The sequence below is a fragment of the Mastomys coucha genome, unplaced genomic scaffold (assembly GCF_008632895.1).
Source record: "Mastomys coucha isolate ucsf_1 unplaced genomic scaffold, UCSF_Mcou_1 pScaffold22, whole genome shotgun sequence".
Lineage (NCBI taxonomy): Eukaryota > Metazoa > Chordata > Mammalia > Rodentia > Muridae > Mastomys > Mastomys coucha.
Genome location: NW_022196905.1, coordinates 79,090,409 through 79,103,145, shown reverse-complemented (window position 1 = coordinate 79,103,145; position 12,737 = coordinate 79,090,409). Strand labels below are relative to the sequence as shown.

The 12,737-nt window shown below is 36.2% G+C and overlaps 1 protein-coding gene across 4 annotated transcripts in view; it reads left to right on the top strand.

Moving 5' to 3' along the window:
- LOC116071419 (transmembrane protease serine 11F) overlaps positions 1-12,737 on the top strand; it is an 86,802-nt gene that overhangs the window by 15,717 nt on the left and 58,348 nt on the right. For all 4 annotated transcript variants that reach the window (XM_031342915.1, XM_031342914.1, XM_031342912.1 and 1 more), the window contains exon 2: positions 3,244-3,324. In XM_031342915.1, coding sequence (XP_031198775.1) covers positions 3,321-3,324 — 4 coding nt within the window. In that variant the 5' untranslated portion in view covers positions 3,244-3,320. The remainder of the gene's footprint in view (positions 1-3,243; positions 3,325-12,737) is intronic.

The following is a 12,737-nucleotide window of genomic DNA, read 5'->3' as shown; positions in this document are numbered from 1 at the left end:
CTGTCCTGGAACTCACTCTGTAGACCAGGCTGGCCTTCAACTCAGAAGTCTGCCTGCCTCTGCCTCCCAAGTGCTGGGATTAAAGGCATGCGTCACCATCGCCCGGCGATTACCATTTCTTTCACACCTGTCATGCTGCTACATTTAGCTGGATTACAAGGGATAAAATAAATTAATACCAATTAACTAAGATTAGTGAGTTAAGATCAGGGTCAAAATTAATGAAAGAAAAACAAACAAATATCCAAGAAAACCAATGAAATACAAACTGATTCATTAAAAATATAAACTTTTAGATAAACTAGTCAAAAAAAGAGTGAGAATCCAGAAATTAATAAAATTGTAAGGAAAAGGGTTGGTGGCTAGGAGTTCTGAGGGGTTACGATTAGTTGACACTGTTGGACTTCCTATGCAGTTGCCATCCCCTTCAGCTCCTTCAATCCTTCTGCTAACTCTTCCATAGAGGTCCCTGACTTCAGTCCAATGCTTGGCTGTAAGAACCTGCATTTGTCTCAGTCGGCTGCTGGTAGAGCCTCTCAGAGGACAGCTATTATAGGCTCCTGTCTGCAAGCACAACATGGCATCAGTAATCATGTCAGGGTTTGGTGCCATCCCATGAAGGATGGATCCCATGTTGGGCCGATCACTGGTTGGCTATTCCTTCGGGAGAGAACTCTTCTTTTAAAAGACAAAGTATATGATGCCAAAGAAACGACAGTCAGACCTTGTCCTCTGGCCTCCACTGTTAGTCTGTCTGTCTCTTTCTCATATAACCCACACATGTTCATGCACATGTTTACATGCACACTTCTATGCATACCTGCATGAGCACACATATACATGCATATAAAATTTTATTTCTTCTATTGAAATCTTTAACATGTTTAAAAGTGTTAAACATTTAAAAATGTTTAAACTACACATTGAGTGAATTATTTTTTCTGCATCAAAAAATACAAGTGGTTTTTAGTATGCAGTCAAAAACTTTGGAAATGGAACCCTACACCTCTGAAGCCTACCTACCTCCCAGCCTCTGATTCAGTATGAGGATTCTGGGTTTGCTAATTAGGAGAAAGAACCTGCATATATTGCAATATCCTACACAAATCCTCAAAGCAATGCTTAGAATCTTCTACAACATGCCTTTTCTACAACATGGAGCCTGATTTCCTCCCACTAAGCTAACAATTAATTCTGTTGCATTATTATTCAGCAATACAATAGTGTGAGAAAGTTTGTGTGAATTTTAGAAATATTAATTTACTAATAAACATTTTAATGTATTAAAATAAGCAAATGTACTTTCTTCCTTATTTACGTGCACATGTGTGTGGGGGGGTGTATTTGTGGAAGGTGTAATGAGGGGTGTGTGTGTCATTGCACACCAAGTGGCAATCAAAGCAAAAAACACAGGCGTCAGTTCTCTCCTTCATTGTGGGTTCCAGGAATCAAACTCAAGCAGTCAGGCTTGGCATTCAATAATTTTGCCCAGTGAGCCATCTCACCCTTGCTAAAACTACTTTAAAAGCATATTTACACAATTTAAATCTCAAGTTATCACTAGCACTATCTATATCATTGGCAAATGAAAAGGTTGTTTCAAGGAGGCAAAATTTTCCCATCACCGTTGTATTAGACTTTACAGTGTTGATTCTAGTTAAAGTGGTTAGCAAGTTTTATAAATTACTCAGAAACCGTTATTTCTTTTGAAAATTATATTAATCATTTCTCATGGTATTAGTAATTATAAAGAGATAGTATATTCCAATTTTCCCATTTGTTAAATGCCTTAGCTAAATATCATGGTGAAAACATCTCAACACATGTGCTACATTAGATGAAGGCATTGTTGTCTATGAGCAATGGAAGAAAATAATCACATCTTCTTTTTTATGTCTCCACTTTTCATGTATGTGTGCATGAGTGTGACCACACATAAGTTTTTCTCTTTAATGTCTCCTGGCTATTTGCCTCACTTACCTATTTGTCTGTCTGTCTGTCTGTCTATCTATCTATCCATCCATCCATCCATCCATCCATCCATCCATCCATCCATCCATCCATCCATCTATCTATCTATCTATCTATCTATCTATCTATCTATCTATCTATCTATCTATCTATCTATCTATCTATCAATTCTATCTATCTATCTATCTATCTATCTATCTATCTATCTATCTATCCATCTACCTAATGATTTATTTTTGTGGTACTAGTGATTAGACTAGGTCCTTGAACATGATGGACAACCACTCTGATGTTGAGTGATACTCTCAGTGCTTGTTTCATTTTCTATCTTGAATAGGGTTTTTGCTAAGTTACCTAGCCTGGCCTATGAATTTACTCTGTGACCCTCTAAGTCTTGAACTTACCCTTCTGGGTCTGCTTTCTGAACAACTGTTAGACCAGTACTAGTACTAGTCCTAGGGCCTGTACTACTGGGCCTGACTTGGCTTTGAATCTTTAATAGTAGACCATATAATTGTAATATCTATCCTGTAACTTTATATAATTTTATGAGAAATTAATATATTTAGACTAAATATGTAATTATATAAGAGTACTATTTCTAAATACTGGGTGATTTATGACACTAAAATCTACTTAGATGTTTCTGATCATGAGAAAAGTGAAAGGTTGTTTGTTTTACTTAACTGCTTTTTCCACTGGAAATACATACATATATATATATATATGAATTTATTTCTATTTTTAGAAACTAAAATGGCCATTGTTAGATAAAACTAATTTTACTATACTGCTTGTGGGGAAAGTCAGTATCCATAAGCTAATCTGACTGTCCATGGTCACACTACCAAGGAACCAGGCACAGGTGCTTGCCTTCATAACTCAGGACCACTCTGCTCCCCCACACGTCATGATTTTTTCAAAGGGAAGTGATGAAAGATTCCTGACAATTAAGCAAGAAGTGCCACCAGTGTATTCTAGTATTTTGTTTTGCTTGAAAAAAGAAACCTGAGGCGGGCCTCACCCCAATTCTGATCATACCTCCCCAACTGGAAAAGTGTGACTTCTGAATCATCATCAGCCATGCACACTGATCACTCTATGGCTTGGAGCTTCTCTATGTCGGTATTGACAATTACTTCATTGTGTGGCAATGGCTGGCAGCAAATAGACCATGCTCCTATCAGGCTATACGAAGACAGCAAACCTCGGTCAGTAAACCTGTTGGACTTGTTTCCTTTCTTGTCCTCAGTTACTGTCATTATTTTCCAGCCTCCCAGCCCTGACCTGGCTGATACAGATCAGATGGTGACTGGATAGCAACCTTCCTAGTCCTGGGTCCATGATGTATGCGTAAGTACTCAGTTTTTCTCTGCAAGTTGACAATGGAGACAGATATTTCCATCTTCTGGAACAGACTTTGCACTTTCTGACTGGTAGAAGTTAATTTAAGTATATGAGATTTTTGTGTGTGTTATATTTTTTGTTGAAATCTTATCTAATTGATATTTCCTTTTTATAAAGGAACTCTATGAAGTATGTATTAATAATATTCTATATAAACATTTAGAAAATGCTTTGTGCTTTGAAGAGTAAAATAGTGAACACAGTTCATTTGATTCCTTATTACACTCAACATAATATGTTTTATAGTATATTTTTTACTGAAACATGTTGTTGACAGCAAAATACAAATTAGAGAGAGCATTCTTTTCTTAATTTGTTTCATTCCAAGTAAAAGGACGATGGCACTTGGATTACTGTATATATCATATAAATTATTGTATATATCCAATGGTTAACTTGAAACACTCGAATGTAATAGATTATTGAGTTAAAAAAAGTTCAACTTCAAAATAAATGATCAGTTTTTAACTGATGAAGAAATTTATGTTGTAGTATTCATGCTATTGTTTTAGACTAAAATGAATAACTGAGATATGATCAATAATTTCTCTCAAACTCCTATATAGTCCAAACTATATTTTGCCTCTCAAAGAAGTGCTATATAAATTACCTATGTTTCCATTGGTCAATGTGTTAGACAGAATTCGGATTTTGTGATCCTTGAACTTTTTAAGTTTTGTGTCTGTCTTCAGTGAAATATAACACTTTAAGCATATGGATTGTCATATTCTTAAGTAAGTTCTATCTGCATTCTCTAACTTTCTTACCAATAGCATCATGAGCCCGAGGATGACTGCCATACTAAGGCTGACCCAGACAGATCCTAGTCTAATAATATAGCCCCTCACAGTAGTCATACTTTTAAGTATAAAAAAGTATATTATTGAGCAAAATAGAACACACAGCAATGAATGTATGTTAATAATTTCAATGTTAAAAGACACATCAAAGATCTCGAAGTCTTCATCCACTTTCATCTCAGAATTCAGTGGCATGCCTTTCTCTTCGCTTTCCAACTTTTGACATCATCTCTGGCTACTTTCCCACTCTGAGCTATTGATTATGGCCTCTCTTCTCCTCTCAACATCTTTGCTATACTTTAATTTACTCTCCCGTCCACTCTGAGCCTTTGGCTATGCTTTGTTATACTAAAGCTTCCTTGGATTGGATTCAGATTGACTAGTTCTGAGTATTGACTTCTAGACTTTTCTTTGTTTTGATTAAATAATAACAAGGTACTATTTCATATACTTTGAACTTTAAGTAGTAAGTTTTTCATTGCAGAGGAGTTTCACATGTTTGGGGCTTAGATGCAAAACTTTATTATTTTTATCTTTTTTTTTTTTGCTGTGGGTCTTGGTCAAAAGTTTTTCTAAATCAGCAAGTCAAATAATCCTAAATTCATTTAAATAACTATGTCAAAGAGTTAAGAGCTAATTAACATAGAGAATGAGAACTTTCCTAGAGGATAAGAGATCTTTTAAAATTATCCCAATATAGTTGTCTAGTTTAGTTTCAGTCACTTTATCTGAAACCCTCTACAAGTGAGGCAATGACAGGAACTACAGTTGCCAGAAGGTAGAACTTGGTGTCAAAAAGGCAGCTGAATAAACCACAGCTCGGTGGCTGAATTTGATGTATGTAAAAATTAGAAGCACATGAAAGTCATAATGAATGCATCTACCCCATCTCATTAAAGGACCCTTAAATATGTAAGAAATGACTGCAGTCTTTAAAAAATATGTAAAAATTAGTTGGAGGAAAATAGTGTATATTTTGGGCTAAGAGAACACAGTAATTCAAAGTCATGAGACCTTAAATCCATTTCCAAGTAGATCCCAAGAACTATTTAATTAAACTGACATTATTGGTTTATGAAGGGTCTTTGCAGAACATGCAAACTCTTTAAACTTCATCATGACACTGATAAAACCACATAAGGAGGAAAGAATGATGAACTCTGCTATTTAGATCTTTAAGGGAACCAGCTCACTTGGTGACCCTATTGTCATTTGGCTACTTCAGCAAAGCTTGATAAGGGAGAGGTGGAGTTCCACCTGCTCATGGGTAGTTTCCTCTTCTATAAGGGATGTACCATCTCATATTTACTGCTGTCCCACGGTTTTCCTTCATGGTAGTAATGAAATTTGCTAGGATATTGTTTTTCTCTAAGCTGATATAATAATCATTCCTGAAGCCCAACCATCCATTACCAACATACATAAAACATTGAACATCTGCCAATTGATACTTATCTCTTGGTATAATTAATCACCTTAATCATGTCTCTACAGGTAAGCAGAATGCTTTCTGTATGCCTAGCAGTAAACATACTTCTTGTCTCATTACAGACCCCAACATTTGTAACTTATTTATGACTACATATGACTAAAGTTCTAGAACAATTCCTGAGGAAATAGGAAAGGTATGAGTGAATGGAAATGTCAGGTTTATGATGCATAACATTAACAATGCTCATGAGATATTCACAACACAGCAATTCAGAAGATTTAAAAAAAGCTTAACGATAGAAATAATCTAAGTAAATTTGTGTGGCTCTGCTGGTGGAAACTTACCAATGAAGAGAAGAAAATATCATATAAGTGTAGCTTAACTAGATTTTGATTTCATTCATTCATTAATTCAACAAATATTGACTATAATATACTAATAATACAGTATATACTCATTACATAGTGACCTAAATTATCTATACATGATTGGAGAGATGGCTCAGAGTTTAAGAGCATTGACTGCTCTTCGAGAAGTCCTGAGTTCAAATCCCACATGGTGGTTCATAACCACCTGTAATGGGATCCAATGGCCTGTTCTGGTTTGTCTGAAGAGAGCAACAGTGTACTCATATACATAAAATTAAATTTAAAAATAAGAAAAATTATCAATACATAAGTGATGTATGTATCTATCATGTGTACATACTTATAAATACAAGATTTTATAAAAGAATAAGAAAATACATGCATAGCTTTTAAATATATATGTATATACATTCTCACGTTTCAAATTCTAAGGAAGAAAAGTGATAAGAACCAGACAAATAAAAGTGAATTATAAACAACATAAATGTGAGATGAAGGTTGTACACTTTTTCATTTGAAAAATTTCAATTCACCTTATTTAAGTGATTAAAGTCAACATTTAGATTACATGTTAATATTCTATGATCTTGACTCTCAACCTTCTCTAATGCTGTGTCCCCTTTAATCCAGTTCTTCATGTTGTGGTGTCCCCAAACTGTAAAGTTATTTTCATTGCTGCTTCATAACTTTAATTTTGCTACTGTTATGAATCATAATGTAAATATCTGATACACAGGTTATCTGACATGCAACCCTGTGAAAGGATCCTTTGATGCTGGAAAGGGCTTCTGACCACAAGTTGAGAACCATTGTTCTATGATGTTTTTGTTTTACAAATTAATCAAGACCAAAGTTTTGAAATGCATTTTGAAAACTTTACATATTGCTGTTATTTGTTACTTTGCTCAAATGAGACTTGAGAGGACCTAACAATCATCTTCTACTGATATTCAACAAATGTAGAAAAGGAACATAGAGCTGGGCAAGATCTGTTGCTTGAAGCAGCCACTTGCAGTAACCCTTCAAAACGGTGTTTGTCATGGAATAGTTTGGGGCTGATTCTCCTAAGGTCATGGTACTATAAATATGTTTAGAAATAACTATAAAGTTTTCATAAATTTGAAACATAGTTACTTTAAGACTTATTTATTGTGACACATCCTGAACTCTTCACATTTGAAAAGAAAAATTAAAATCGAAGTTCAAAATCAATTCCAGGTCACATAGTGGACAGATGTACTTGTTACTTTGGATTCTGTTTCAATTATGTGTATATTAAGTCTTGATTGCAAATTCCCTGTCACTGTCAATGTTTAAAATGTAGGCCCTTTTTATTTTTACAAAGTTTTAATGTTAGAACTAAATGCTTATTATTGCTCAAAACATGAAAACAAGGGACTTTGAGGAAGTTGATAATTTAGAATTAAGTAGGGAAACGTCCCACCTTTTAGGTAGCTTTTATATAACAAAATAAAATATCGGGCTGGAGAGGTGGCTCAGTGGGGAAGAGCACCAACTGCTCTTCTGAAGGTCCTGAGTTCAAATCCCAGCAACCACATGGTGGCTCACAATCATCTGTAATGAGATCTGATGCCCTCTTCTTGTGTGTCTGAAGACAGCTACAGTGTACTTACATATAACAATAAATAAATCTTTAAAAATAAAATAAAATAAAATGTGAAGTAGAATACAGCTTTAGAAAACGTACAATAAAATGTACATTTAACTTGTAAGAAAATTAAAACCATTACCCCCTCCGTAGGTTAGAATCATTATAAGCTAGCAATTTCATACAGTTCCAATTTACTAAGTATTTTCCTGGTCTTGTTTTATTAACACAACATTCAGAATACCCAGTTTTAGAAGCAAACCATTAATGTGTGTTTCCTTGCTATCTGCTAATTTAAAATGTTGGCCTAGATACTGGTATGTAAAACAATTTTCAAGATACTTTCCAACAAATGAGATAAGGTAAAGCATTTTGGCAAGAAATGATGTCTGAGAATAGAAAAAAAAATGTAAAAGACAGTGCAAGATATACATATAGGAACTGTAAAGTGAAGGAAAATCAGTAAAGCCTTTGATCTATAAGGTAGCAAACTATCGCCTTGATGCTTATCGCCTCACCTTAGACCGTCATTGGTGGATTGTACTTGTACTTGCTCTCGATTGGTTCTTTTTCTTTTCTTTACCTCTGCTCTCCTCTCTCTCTTCTTTCCTTCTCCAAATAATAAAGTGAATAAACAAGTATAGGATTTATAGCCTATACCAATATCAAACCATTAGAAGGAGGAGGAGGTAGAGAAAGAGAAGGGGAAAAGGAAGGAGGAGCAGGAGGAGGAAGAAGAGGAGGAGGAGGAAGAGGAGAAGGAGGACGAGGAGGAAGAAGAGGAGGAGGAGGAGGAGGAGGAGGAGGAGGAGGAGGAGGAGGAGGAAGCTCTTTTATCCCGATGAATGTTTTTAAAAATAGATTAAGAATCAGGTCATTTATCTGGCTCCCATCTTTCGCACTGAACATGTTTCAGTCACATACACCGACCTGAACCAAGGGCCGAGTACTGACACATCAGCACAGATGCCGCCTCGAAACTCCTGGAAAAGTATCGCCTTAACTCTCTCTACCACACTGGTGAGGCACATCCCGCCCTCCTGGCTGTGACCTTCTTGCTAGTTTCCTTCCACGGTCATTGTTCCCTCCTGGTGTTTATGTGCTCTGGGCTGTGCTTCTGTACAGACTTCATTTGCTTTCATAGTCTTTGCCACCATTTGGACAGGTAAATGAATGATTAATTTTATTTTCGTAATTTTTTGCTTTATAAGTAAAGGAATAACCAGTTGTCATTTTCATAGCTCATATGCCATATCACATTCTAAAAATACACTAAAAAATAGTGGGCCGGGTAGTGGTGGAGACACGCCTTTAATCCCAGTACTTGAGAGGCAGATGCAGATGCAGGTGGATTTCTGAGTTCGAGGCCAGCCTGGTCTATAGAGTGAGTTCCAGGACAGCCAGGGCTACACAGAGAAACCCTGTCTCAACAAAACAAAACAAAATAAAACAAAACAAAACACCACAAAACCAAAACCAAACCAAAACAAACAAACTAACAAAAGGGTCATTACAGTTAAGCGTAAGGGGTATTCGATAAAATAACTGAGGTAAGCGTCTTCAAGAGAATGCGCAGAAACATTTTCTGTAAACTCAGGAAATGTGTGCTCTGAGGGAGGGCACAGAGCAAATTCCTTGCCTTCCATCAGTCATTGTTTTGGGGACAACATATTTGCTGGGGACTGCTAGTATTTCTCACTCCTTGGCCCAATCATAACAGCAAGATGTCACTCAGTGTTTCCTACTCCTTCAAAAATCAATAAGTCATTATTTTTTTATTAGATGTTTTCTTTATTTACAATATCTCCTTTCCCAGGTTCCCCTCCAGAAAAAAAAAGAAAAAAGAAAAAGAAAAAGAAAAAATAAAATAAAATAAAATAAAATAAAAAAACAAACACTAAAACAAACCCCTGTTCCCTCCCCCCTCCCCCTGCTCACCATCCCACCCCTCCTGATTAATGGCCCTGGCATTCCCCTACACTGGGGCATAGAACCTTCATAGGGCCAAGGACCTCTCCTACCATTGATGACCAACTTGGCCATCCTCTGCTATACATATGCTGCTGGAGCCAGTAGTCCCACCGTGTGTACTCTTTGGTTGGTGTTTTAGTCACTGGGAGCTCTGAGGGTACTAGTTAGTTCATATTGTTGTTCCTGATAAGGGGCTGCAAACCCTTCAGTTCCTTGGGTTCTTTCTCTAGCTCCTTCATTGGGGACCTTATACTCAGTCCAATGGATGGCTGTGAGCCTCTACTTCTGTATTAGTCAGATACTGTCAGAGCCTCTCAGGAGACAACTATATCAGCCTCCTGTCATCCAGCACTTGCTGGCATCCACAATGGTGTCTAGATTTGATAATTGAATATGGGAAGAATTCCCAGGTGGAGCAGTCTCTGAATTATCCTTCCTTTAGTCTCTACTCCATAGTTAGCTTCTACAACTCCTTCCATTGGTATTTTGTTCCCCTTTTTAAGAAGGAACGAAGTATCTTCTTTGTGCTCAAAGAAGACTTTGGTGTTCCTTCTTCTTGAGTTTCTTATGGTTTGTGGTTTGTATTTGTGTATTCCGATCTTCTGGACTAATATCCACTTATCAGAGAATGTATACCATGTGTGTTCTTTTGTGATTGGGTTACCTCACTCAGGATGATATTCTCCAGATCCATCCATTTTCCCCAAGAATCATTGTTTTTAATAGCTGAGTAGTACTCCATTGTGTAGATGTACCACATTTTCTGTATCCATTCTCTGTTGAGGGACATCTGGGTTGTTTCCAGTTTCTGGCTATTATAAATAAGGCTGCTATGAACATAGTGGAGCATGTGTCCTTATTACATGTTGGAGCATCTTCTGGGTATATGCCCAGGAGTGGTATAGCTAAACTAATAGAAAAGAAAGTGGGGAAGAGCCTCGAGTACATAGGCACAGGGGAAATTTTCCTGAACAGAACACCAATAGCTTATGCTCTAAGATCAAGAATCGACAAATGGGACCTCAAAATTGCAAAGCTTCAATAGGACAAAACAGCAATCAACAAATTGGGAACAGATCTTTACCAATTCTATGTTTGATAGAGGACTAACATCCAATATATACAAAGAACTCAAGAAGTTAGACTCCAGAGAACCAAATAACTCTATTAAAAAAGGGGTACAGAGCTAAACAAAGAATTCTCAACTGACGAATACCAAATCAACATCGGGGAAATTAATCATCAGGGAAATGCAAATCAAAATAACCCTGAGATTCTATCTCACATCAGTCAGAATGACTAGGATAAAAAAACTCAGGTGATAGCAGATGCTGGCAAGGTTGTGGAGAAAGAGGAACACTCCTTCATTGCTGGTGGTATGCAAGCTGGTACAACCACTCTGGAAATCAGTTTGTTAGTTTCTCCAGAAATTGGACATAGCACTACCTGAGGACCCAGCTATCCCACTCCTGGGCATATACTCAGAAGATGCTCCAACATGTAATTTTTACCTCATTTTAACCCATTTGCCTCCATCCTTTTTTTTTTTTTTTAAATTATTTAATCTTTTTTTTTTACACTCCAGATTTAATCCCCCTCCTGGCTCAACCTCTGACTGTTCCATATCCCATACCTCCCTCAACCAACTCCGGCCTATGTCTCCCCAAGGATGTCCCCACCCCCACCCCACCAGACTCCTCCAGTCCTTGGGGTCTCCAGTCTCTTGAGGGTTAGGTGCATCTTCTCTGATCTTTTCTTGTTGACAGAAGCTATTAAAAGAACATTAAACAGTATTTGCAGGTAAGTTGTATGTGACACCATGTATGACATGGCTTATTCACTGCTCTCTACTGTGTTTACAAAACTATGGTTGCTGAGTCAAGGTCTTTTTGTGGTGGGGGATTTGTTTCCTCTGCCTTTCACAGCGCTACTAGTTGGAAATTTGGACGATTAACACAGAGTTGCAACTTATCTTTCAGGGACATGGAGAAGTCAGCTCTTATTAACATGAACAAACTCACTAGGTATTTATACATCTCAGTTCAAATGGAACCCTCATCCTAACCGTCATCCTACATCACAGATACATAACAAAAGAAGTTCTTAACAGATTCAAGAATTCAGGAATCACTGGAATGTCTACCTAGCTAAATTAGTAAGAACATGTACTATTATCATGAGTGTCTTCTAAGTGATTTAGTACGTTAAACCAGGCATGTATTAAATTGTTCTTGGTGCTGAGAACTGGATTATCTGCTTGAGTTATGTGTGTTGCCTGTACTTTAGAATAATTGACATAAACACTAATTAGAATGGAATCAAGTCATTAGAATTGCATTTTCATTGATTCATGTGGTAATGTTGAGAAAATTAATGTTGCATTTGTAATGTTTAACCTTTTACTGTATTGGGAAAATACAGGGAAATTAGTTTTAAAATCTCATGTTACTTTTAATGAATGCTTAAAGCTAGTATTAATTAATATTCCTGTAGCTATGAATAATGCCTTTTGTTATACTTTTCTGTAGCTTTATTTATAGCCAAGCATAGTAAGTTAATTAATAGATTTTCAAAAGAATACAGAAGCAAATGACAATTGATTCATCTATGGAAATACAAGTAGGATCTATCTGCATATGCAACCAATAACAAGAATTTGAGACATTACCACAGGATTAAAATCTGATTTTAACCCTTAAGCAGAAACACAGTTTGTAAATGATCTTTAAAATCCCAGAAGCCAAAATTCAGCTATCTCACTGTTATTCCAGAATTACATGGCATAATTCTCTAAAACTTGTATAGATTAGGTAACTTTTTAATTAGGCAAATAAGTTTCAGTGAACTTCTTACATCAGTGAACTTCTTAATGCCTACTCAGTACTGCAAAACTCATTTAAAAATTATTAAATTTTTAATTTAATAATTAACTCAAACTATTTAAATTAAATAGTTTGAGTTTCCTGACTTTTTAATTACTTAATAATAAGGCATATTTTTAAAGGGAAATTACAGGAATGGCAAACTCTTAGAGGCTTCTGCATGTAGCTGTCTAACCTACTCATTATCTCTCACACGTGACCTTTCAATAATGTGGCAGAGAAATTCTGGGACATGTTAATTTTGTTTATTGAATATGCAGATGATGTGAGTTGTGAATGAGAACACTGCCGATCTCC